Source organism: Rhinolophus sinicus, linkage group LG07, assembly GCF_036562045.2.
Source record: "Rhinolophus sinicus isolate RSC01 linkage group LG07, ASM3656204v1, whole genome shotgun sequence".
In the NCBI taxonomy this organism is placed as follows: domain Eukaryota; kingdom Metazoa; phylum Chordata; class Mammalia; order Chiroptera; family Rhinolophidae; genus Rhinolophus; species Rhinolophus sinicus.
Window position 1 is genome coordinate 84,137,248 of NC_133757.1, and position 9,122 is coordinate 84,146,369.

The 9,122-nt window shown below is 53.5% G+C and overlaps 1 protein-coding gene across 3 annotated transcripts; it reads left to right on the forward strand.

Moving 5' to 3' along the window:
* Positions 1-3,940: 3,940 nt before the first annotated feature.
* Positions 3,941-8,464, forward strand: S1PR5 (sphingosine-1-phosphate receptor 5). Of its 3 annotated transcripts, XM_074338186.1 has the most exons (5): positions 3,941-4,037; positions 4,188-4,343; positions 5,048-5,231; positions 5,587-5,680; positions 7,079-8,464. In XM_074338186.1, exons 1-5 carry the CDS (start codon positions 3,941-3,943, stop codon positions 8,288-8,290), a joined length of 1,743 nt encoding a protein of 580 aa, XP_074194287.1. In that variant the 3' UTR covers positions 8,291-8,464. The 3 variants fall into 3 exon arrangements, with proteins under 3 accessions (XP_074194287.1, XP_074194288.1, XP_019600590.2); XM_074338187.1 differs by lacking the exons at positions 3,941-4,037; positions 4,188-4,343; positions 5,048-5,231 and adding an exon at positions 5,918-6,014 and having other exon boundaries at positions 5,576-5,680; XM_019745031.2 differs by lacking the exons at positions 3,941-4,037; positions 4,188-4,343; positions 5,048-5,231 and having other exon boundaries at positions 5,577-5,680; positions 5,918-8,464.
* Positions 8,465-9,122: the final 658 nt, after the last annotated feature.

Below are 9,122 nucleotides of genomic sequence, written 5' to 3' on the forward strand. Positions count from 1 at the left end.
CCCAGTGCTCATAACACCAAAGTCGCCAGTTCCATTCCCACATGGGCAAGTGAGCTGCGCCCTCCACAACTAGATTGAAAGCAGCTATTTGATATGGAGCTGATGGGTCCTGGAAAAACACACTGTTCCCCAATTTAAAAAAAATTAAAAGAAAAAAGAATTTTTGGACATAGGTTAAGGTCATCAAAGTGATTAATAATATATTTGGGGAGAAACCTTGATGCTGTGCAAATGTCCTATTTTTCCTTAAAGTTTTGCGCATCAACTTTCCCATCAATTAGTGGATTCTGTGTGCAGTGATTATTACAGGGCTATTCTGTTAGTTTTCTATTTTCATCATTCATTGTACATTTATTAATTAGAATTCTTCTCTCAGGAAAATTTGTGCTTTCTCCCATTTTTAAATTGATTCTGTCATGTCTTTAAATCAGGATAGACTTGCAGTCATTTATTTTATTCTTTGGGTTATAATCCAAGACTACTGCTATTTATTTATTTTTATTTTTTTAATAAGTTTTTTTTAAAGATTTTATTGGGGAAGGGGAACAGGACTTTATTGGGGAACAGTGTGTACTTCCAGGACTTTTTCCAAGTCAAGTTGTTGTCCTTTCAATCTTTCAATCTTAGTTGTGGAGGGTGCAGCTCAGTTCCAGGTCCAGTTGCCATTGTTAGTTGCAGGGGGCGCAGCCCACCATCCCTTGTGGGAGTCAAGGAATCGAACCGTCAACCTTGTGGTTGAGAGCCCACTGGCCCATGTGGGAATCGAACCGGCAGCCTTCGGTGTTAGGAGCACGGAGCTGTAACTGCCTGAGCCACAGAGCCGGCCCCTGCTATTTATTTTTCATTGTTCAAATTGTTCCAGCTGTGGACAGTGAGAGTTCTTTTAGGCTGGCTCCTGTGTCCTTTTGGCTTTTTTTTTTTTTAAGCACTTTTTGGCATTGGAAGATGCTTCAAGATCATTTTTCATTTTCTCTGCCAGAGCCCTAGAATCAGCCATTTCCCCAAGGAGTCCTGGTTTCTCATATTGGAAATAGTATTTAGAAACCCAGATCTGGGTGCTGAGTGTACTCATTGCTACTGGGGTGTCACTGCTTCTGGAGGCAGGTGGAGCTAGGAAATATGTGTGTGTATCCTATCACCTGAATGTACACATATCTATATTTATTTTATATCTAACTATTAAAAATAAACATGTCATACTGATAACCCCAGTTCAGCACCACATCACTTACTCATATCTTTCTTCTCCAACAGCTGTCAATATCTGGCTGTCAATATCTACAGTATATCTACAAGGTCTGACAATTAAGTTCGCGAACTTCTCACCGTGGCTTGTATTGGCAGCACTGTACAAGCAGCTCAGTAAGGTTTCATAACCTCGGTATATCAGTATCTCATAGCTGTGTTCGTCTTGACATGTGGCGGTGTCTTGCTGAGTGGCATTCATTATTGTTGCGTGTTTTTGTGTGCCGTTGTCAGAATGTCTGAGCTTGAATCAGAGCAACGAACAAACATTAAATTTCTTGTTAAACATGGCAAGAGTGGAAGTGAAATCAGGGACATGTTAGTTCAAGTTTGTGGGGATAATGTCATGAAGAAAAATGGTACTGTACAAACGGATTAAACATTTTTCTGAGGGGAGAGAACACGTCACTGATGAAGAAAGGTCAGGGTGGCCAGTAACAAGCAGAACTGACAAAAACATTGCAAAAATTTGTGGAATTGTGTGTCAAAATTGTTGGCTGACTGTGAGAAGCATAGCAAACCAAGTAAACATCAATAGAGAAACAGTTAGGAAAATTTTAACTGAAAATTTTGTCATGAGAAAGGTGTGTCCCGAAGCACCTCACCTATGAACAAAAGCAAAGGAGAGTCAAAGTTTGTCAAGACCTTTTGGAGAGGCAAGACGATGTTTTTGGGCTGTGTTATCACTGGTGATGAAACATGGATGTACCAATATCACCCTGAAACAAAGCGTCAAAGTGCACAATGGAAGCCAGTCAATTTATTCTCCATGACCAAAAAGTTCCATCAATCCAAATCAAGAGTCAAAACAATGTTGCTAAACTTTTTTTGATATCAAAAGGATTATTCATTATAAATGTGTACCAAATGGACAAACAGTTAACTAAGTTTACTATCTGGAAGTGTTGAAAAGACTGCGTGAAAAACTGGACAAAAACGACCTGAACTTTTCGTCAACAATTCGTGGCTCTTGCATCACGACAATGCACCAGCTCACATGGCACTGTCTGTGAGGGAGTTTTTAGCCAGTAAACAAATAACTGTATTGGTACTCCCTCCCTACTCACCTGATCTGGCCCCCAATTACTTCTTTCTTTACCCAAAGATAAAGGAAATATTGAAAGGAAGACATTTTGATGACATTCAGGACATCAAGGGTAATAATATGACAACTCTGGTGGCCATTCCAGAAAAAGAGTTCCAAAATTGCTTTGAAGGGTGGACTAGGCACTGGAGTCAGTGCATAGCTTCTCAAGGGGAGTACTTCGAAGGTGACCGTAGTGATATTCAGCAATGAGGTATGTAACCCTTTTTCCAGGATGAGTTCGTGAACTCATTAATTGTCAGACCTTCGTACTTATTTGTTCAATGCTAGCATATAAGTAGATCCAGAATTGTTAACCTGTACCCTTTGTGAAACAAATTTGCCGACTAGAGTACCACGTTTCTGTACAGTTCAGACGGAGGTTGAAGGGGAAACCTCTGAGCTAAGCAAATAAGCCTGTGGTTGTGAGCTGGTGTTGGCCCTCTGGCCTCCAGTCTGAGACCCCCATGACTGCTCTCTGGTCACTCACTATGAGAAAGTTGTCATTTTGCACCTCCCTGAAGCCATATTTACCTCTCAGGATTATTTGGAGGAGGGTGGAAAGGGGGGTTGGGAACACCTGCTGCAGTCCCCTGGTTCTCTTGAAGGGTGTGGGTCTCAGGGGAACACGGGAGGCATGTACACTTTCAGAAGTGCAGACATAGCTCAGCAAGAGAGGACACAGATGGGGCAGGGTGATCCCTGTGGGTGAGGGCCCTGACAGCAGAACCTGCTAGGCAGGTGTGCTGGCCCAGGCATGCATCAAGGCGGGTGGGTTGTAGCAGGAGCTTGGAGGCCAGGGGTGCTCTTCTGCTAAAAAGAGACCAGGCTTGGCTGGGTTGGGAGTAGAGGAGCTGGAGGTGCCTGGGTCCTCCTAATGCATTGGCAGGGATACAGTGGGAACCAATAGTACCCAAGAGAAAATTTATTGGGCTCTAACTGTATGCCTAGGCTCTGTTCTAATTGTTCCTTTTATCCTCAACAACATCTCTCAGAGTGGGTGTTGTTATAATCACCATTTTACAGATTAGCCAACGAGGCTCAGAGAGGCATCAATTCAACTGAATCTGGCTCCAGACTCCCAGCCCTTAATTAACATATACAAGGACTGGGCAGAGGGTCTGCAGCTGTGGGTCTAGGGCACAGATGCACAATAGGCCAGATGAATAAATAACCAAGGGATGCTCACATGGTGCCGACTACCATGTGAGATTGGGGAGGAGGGGGACAGATCAAGGAAGGACTCTCTGAAGGCGGTGACCAGCTGAGAAGGACGGGAAGAAGGCAGACTGATCCCCAAATGCCAAGGTCTTGAAGTATGTGAAGAACAAGCAGGCCAGTGTAGCTGGAAGGAAGTAAGGCAGGGGGAGAGTGGAGAAGTAGGAGGAGAGGCTGCAGGGCTGGGTGGGCCCTGATGAGGACCCCGGGTTTACTCAGAGAGACACAGGGAGCCATGCAGAGTTTGGGGCCCAGGAAGGGGTGTGATCTGAGTTGTAAGAACTGTGGCTGGGGGTGTGGAATGGCGGTGAGGGATGGAAGCACAGAGGAGTCCATGGAAGCCCCTGCCATCTGCCTGAGTCTCAGGACCTTGAGTCCCTAGGCTCCCAGTCTATGGGAAACAGGCGCTGGGAGGTGGCAGGAGTGGGAGGTGCTGGGCCCCCAGTGGCAGGAAGAGCCTCCTTCCGCTGCTGCGTCGTGGCCACGGGAGGTAAGATTGTTGCCTGGGAGGTGGCAAGGCAGCCACCGCCCTCCTTGGGTGCGGTTTCTCTTTGCAAAAGGGGGTCATTTTCCGAGTGCCCGGCGTGGTTCTGCCGCGTTTGGGGACTCCAGGGCTCATTCCAGCGGGCTCGGTCCACAGGGCTCTTGGACGTCGGTACCCAAGCGTTAACCTCCCACCGCCACCCATCAACCCCACTGGCTGTGCTGCCCCGCGCTTGGCTTTCATTGGTTAGAGCAGGTCCTGAGGAAGAGCGGGAGGAGCAGCGTGACAAGAGCCGCAGGGGTCTCCAAGGGGGTACGTGGGGGCGCAACTCGGCCTGGTTGTCCCTCTCGGTCGCTGCCCCAGGGTCGCCCAAGATTGAATCCCCTCCTCAGCCTCGCGTTCATTGCCCCTGGGGCGCCCTCACCCCACCCGCAGCCCGCAAAGGCTGCAGCAGCCGAGGGAAAGGGCACTGTCCTGGGGAAGGTCCCTTCCGGGCCGTGGCTGCTGGTCGGAGAGTGGGGGAGCTGAGCTCGGCCAGGAAGCTCCTGGGAACTGTGGGTGGGGGTGCGGGGCCAGCTGAGACTGGCCCGCTGGAGGAGCGGAGGCCTGGGAGAGGCGTGGGAGAGCAACACAGACAGAGAAAGACACACACAGAGACAGGGAGAAACAGACACCGAGACTCAGAGAGACACAATGAGAGAGACGCACACAGAGAAACTGAGGGAGACATTCATTTATTCCTTCACTCATTTACTTACTCAGAGGATACTTACTGGGCACCGGCTGTGTCCCGGCAGTGCCCATGACAGACGCAAATCCCTGCCCTCAGTGGGGTTGACAGTTTGATGGTGACACAGCCCAGAAATACGATAAATGAGTAAATCCCATCCTCGGGAGCAATAAGGGTGGGGGAATGGGAGAATCAGAGGGCATATGAGCTAGATCCCCATTATGGGGGTGGGCGGAGGTTCCCACCAGAATCCTGCCTGAGCCTGCTCTCCCCTTCTCTCCCCAAGCCGGAGGTGGAAGCGGGGAAATGGGGAGAAGCCTGCCCCCGGGAGCCGCCGGGACCTATCTGTTGTGGGGATGGGATTCGGGGTACGGCCATCCCTGCGGAAGACCCCTCCTAACCCACGCTGTTGGGGTCCCTCCGCCGACCGGGGAGTCCGTAGCGTGCAGCCCAGGAGGCTCAGTTGGAAGGTAAGAGGAAAATGGGGAGGGACCAGTGCCCAGGAGCCGGAGGACAGACGGGACCCCTCTGCTGAGGACTGGGGGAGAGTCTCAGGCCGCGGCCGTCCCCGCTGAGAACCCTCCTCTTCCCGCGCCTCCCGGTCCTCGCACTGAGACGGGGCGTCCCTGGGAGGGCAGCCCAGTCCCGGAGGGGGCAGCCGAGCGCTCGCCGGTGCCAGTCGCCGCCGGGTCGCGCTCCTGTACCGCGGCGGGTGGCACAGGCTGGCAGCCATGAGCTGGGTGCCGGGTTCCAAGGGGCGGGGCAGATGCTTGCGACCGCCGGCTATCCGCGTTTTGGGCCTCCCCCTTGCCTCTTGCCCGCCAGCTCCAGCTCCTCCCCGCCCCCCCGCCCCGGAGCGGCATCCGCTCGCTCCGCTCCAGGCTGTGCGACTGTGCTGAGCTCACGACCAGGGCGCAGGGTGAGTGTACAGCACTGGGTTCTTGGGGGCGCGGTGTTCCGTCTGACCCAAAGGGGTTGCCCTGGCCACTACCCGTGTCCCTTGCTTGGGGTTCCTGGGCCTTTCCCAGAGGTCTCCTGGGAAGGGAAGAAGGCGACTACCGGGCTAGATGCGGGGTGCCGGCTGGGGGCGGGGGCGCCTGGAATCTCCCCGACTCGCCCTCTTCGGGCCACACCACTACAAGTTTCGCTACCTCAGTCCTGCTGCCGGACCAGCCGAGACCAGGCGGGAGGTGCAGAGGCTGTGAGCTGGTGCACATTGTCGCCATCAGAGCAAGTGTAACCTGTGTCTGCGTGTATGTGACGCCCCCTCCCCCGCTGGCGGTTGAGTCCCTTATTCTCTGTGGGTCTGTTTTTGCGCTTGGTTCCCTGTGTGCAACTGAAGCCGTCTGACATGCATTTGTTCCTGACATGTCTAAATAAGTCCATTCCCCTCCCCAGGCCTCAGTTTTCTCATCTGTTAAGTGGGGTCTGCGCGATTGTGTAACCGTTTCTGCGTGGTTGTGTTTGTGTGGGAGCATGAAAACTTTTGTGCCTGTTTCTCTGCGAAGTACTTTTCAGCCTCAGTTTCCTCGCCTGTAAATTGGGACTGAGGGGAGAGATGTGCAGGGGATTAAAGGGCACAGTCACAAGTGGGAAGTATTATTATACTTTAATGACATGTGTGCCCCTCTACAAGAGCCTGTCTGTGCGATGTGGATCCTGTCTGCTGCCCTCTGGCTCTGCCTCTATGAATTGAGTGGATAGGTTTAGCTTTCTCACGAGGTTTTGCAGTGGATGAAGGGAGTTTGGCAGGAAAAAGCCTTGTGTGCAACAAGACATGTAGAGTGTGGGACTGGGACTCCAGGATGGGGTGTGGGTGGAGGTTGTGAAATTGTGGTCTGTATGACTGGGTGAGACCCTGTCTGCGTGTGAAAGAATTTGTGTCCCTGTATGTCTCTGCCTGTGTAGCTTTGCCCATGGGTGAATATATTTTCGTGTTTTCTTGATGGGGTCTGTGTATGTTTGCCCTAGTTCGTGTCACTGTATTTATATGTCCCTTTCTGTATGTGGCGGTATTTGTGTGCGTTGTCTGTTTATAGTTGACTATGCCTCTGGATATCCGTGTTTGTGTGTGAATTACGAGTATCCCTCAGCAACTGTGGGACTGTGTCACCCTGTCCCAATATTATTTCTGTGTGGGCCTGTCTCCATGGCCAGCCCCCTTCCATCCCGAACTCTCCCTGAGCCCCAGTGTACATGTGGGGTGGAGGGCAGGGGGTTAGGGCTCCTTTCCCAGTTCTGCGAGGCACATACTCGCCTCCGCAGGCCGCGGGGATGGTGCGAGCCCAGCCTGACACTGCACCCGGCCTCTCTGCAGCCTTGGGGCGGGAGGCCCATGGATCCGGGGCTGCTGAGGCCGGCGCCGGTGAGCGATGTCATCGTCCTGCACTACAACTACACCGGCAAGCTCCGCGGTGCGCGCTACCAGCCCGGCGCGGGACTGCGCGCCGACGCTGTCGTGTGCCTGGCTGTGTGCGCGCTCATCGTGCTCGAGAACTTGGCGGTACTGTTAGTGCTCGGACGCCACCCGCGCTTCCATGCGCCCATGTTCCTGCTCTTGGGCAGCCTCACACTGTCCGACCTGCTGGCTGGCGCCGCCTACGCTGCCAACATCCTACTGTCCGGGCCACTCACGCTGCGCCTGTCGCCCGCGCTCTGGTTTGCACGCGAGGGTGGCGTCTTTGTTGCGCTCGCTGCTTCTGTGCTGAGCCTCCTGGCCATCGCGCTGGAACGCCTCCTCACCATGGCGCGCAGGGGACCCGCGCCGGCTGCTGGTCGCGGGCGCACGCTGGCACTGGCGGCCGCCGCCTGGGGCGTGTCGCTGCTCCTCGGGCTACTGCCAGCGCTGGGCTGGAATTGCCTGGGCCACCTGGACTCCTGCTCCACAGTCCTTCCGCTTTACGCCAAGGCTTACCTGCTCTTCTGCGTACTCGCCTTCCTCTGCATCCTGGCCACCATCTGTGCGCTCTACGCGCGCATCTACTGCCAGGTGCGGGCCAACGCGCGGCGCCTGCGGGCGCATCCTGGGGCTGTTGGGGGCCTCTCGAGCCGAGCGCGCCGCACGCCGCGCTCACTGGCGCTGTTGCGTACGCTCAGTATAGTGCTCCTGGCCTTTGTGGCGTGTTGGGGCCCCCTCTTCCTGCTGCTTTTGCTCGACGTGGCGTGCCCGGCGCGCGCCTGCCCCGTGCTCCTTCAGGCGGACCCTTTCCTAGGCCTGGCCATGGCCAACTCTCTTCTAAACCCCATCATCTACACGCTCACCAACCGTGACCTGCGCCACGCGCTCTTGCGCCTCGTCTGCTGCGGCCGCCGCCCTTGTGGCGGAGACGGGGGCGCCTCCCCGCGATCCGGGAGCGACGCTGTGGCTTCAGACGGCCTGCACCGCTGGCTGCCCCCAGACCTGGATGGCAGCTTTAGCCGCTCCGAGCGCTCGTCGCCCCAGCGGGACGGGCTGCACATTCGCGGCTCCAATAGCGCGCCCACAGCCGCCGAGACCCTGGTAGCCTCACCAGCACCAGCTGCAGACTGACGCCTTCTGGCCCGCCATTGCCCTCCCTAAGAGATGTTTTGCAGACTTTTTTGTTTTTAAATAATTGAATTTATAGGAAAAGCAGCCGGACATAGTGGAGGAAGAAGAGACACGGGGAAATGTACTTTATTGGCCCTAAGCCCCACAACAATAAACAAAACAGACAAGAATCTCTGCCCTTGTGGAATTGACGTTCTGGTGGGGGCACAGGCAATAACGGAGTGAAATAATGGAGACAGTTCCAGTGACAATACAGTGATGCGAATGTGGTCAGAGGAGGCCTCTCTGCAGAGGTGGTGGTAACTGATGTGAGCTGAGACGTCATTGTCCTGGGAACACCTGAAGCAAGAGCACAACAGGTGCAAAGTCCATGAGACTGGAACGTTCCTATGTGCTCTATAAGAGCAAGGGCCCAGGTGTGGCTGGAGCATCAGTGAGGGTGAAGGCGGGAGGAAACAAAGGCAGGAAGATGACAGAGCAGATCACTGTGCTCTGGGAAGGACTTTACTTTTGCTCTAAATGAGGTGGGAGCCATGGAGAGTTATAGGTAGAGGAGGGTCTTGATTTGGTTCAGGTGTTCACAGATCTCTGTGTGAGGCAAAGGTGTAAGCTAGGAGAACAAGGTGAAAGTGACTGCACTGGCCCGGGGGAGTGATGATGTCAACTCTGGATAGATTCTGGAAATGGCGGAAAGAATTACTGAGGAATTGAGTGTGAGAGTGAGAAAGATAGGAGTCAAGGACAGCTCTGCAGTTTAGAGGAGAGGACGCCAAAGACAGGACACCCCAAAATTTGACTTGGGGAGTCTCAGCCAATTCCTATCTGAAACAAG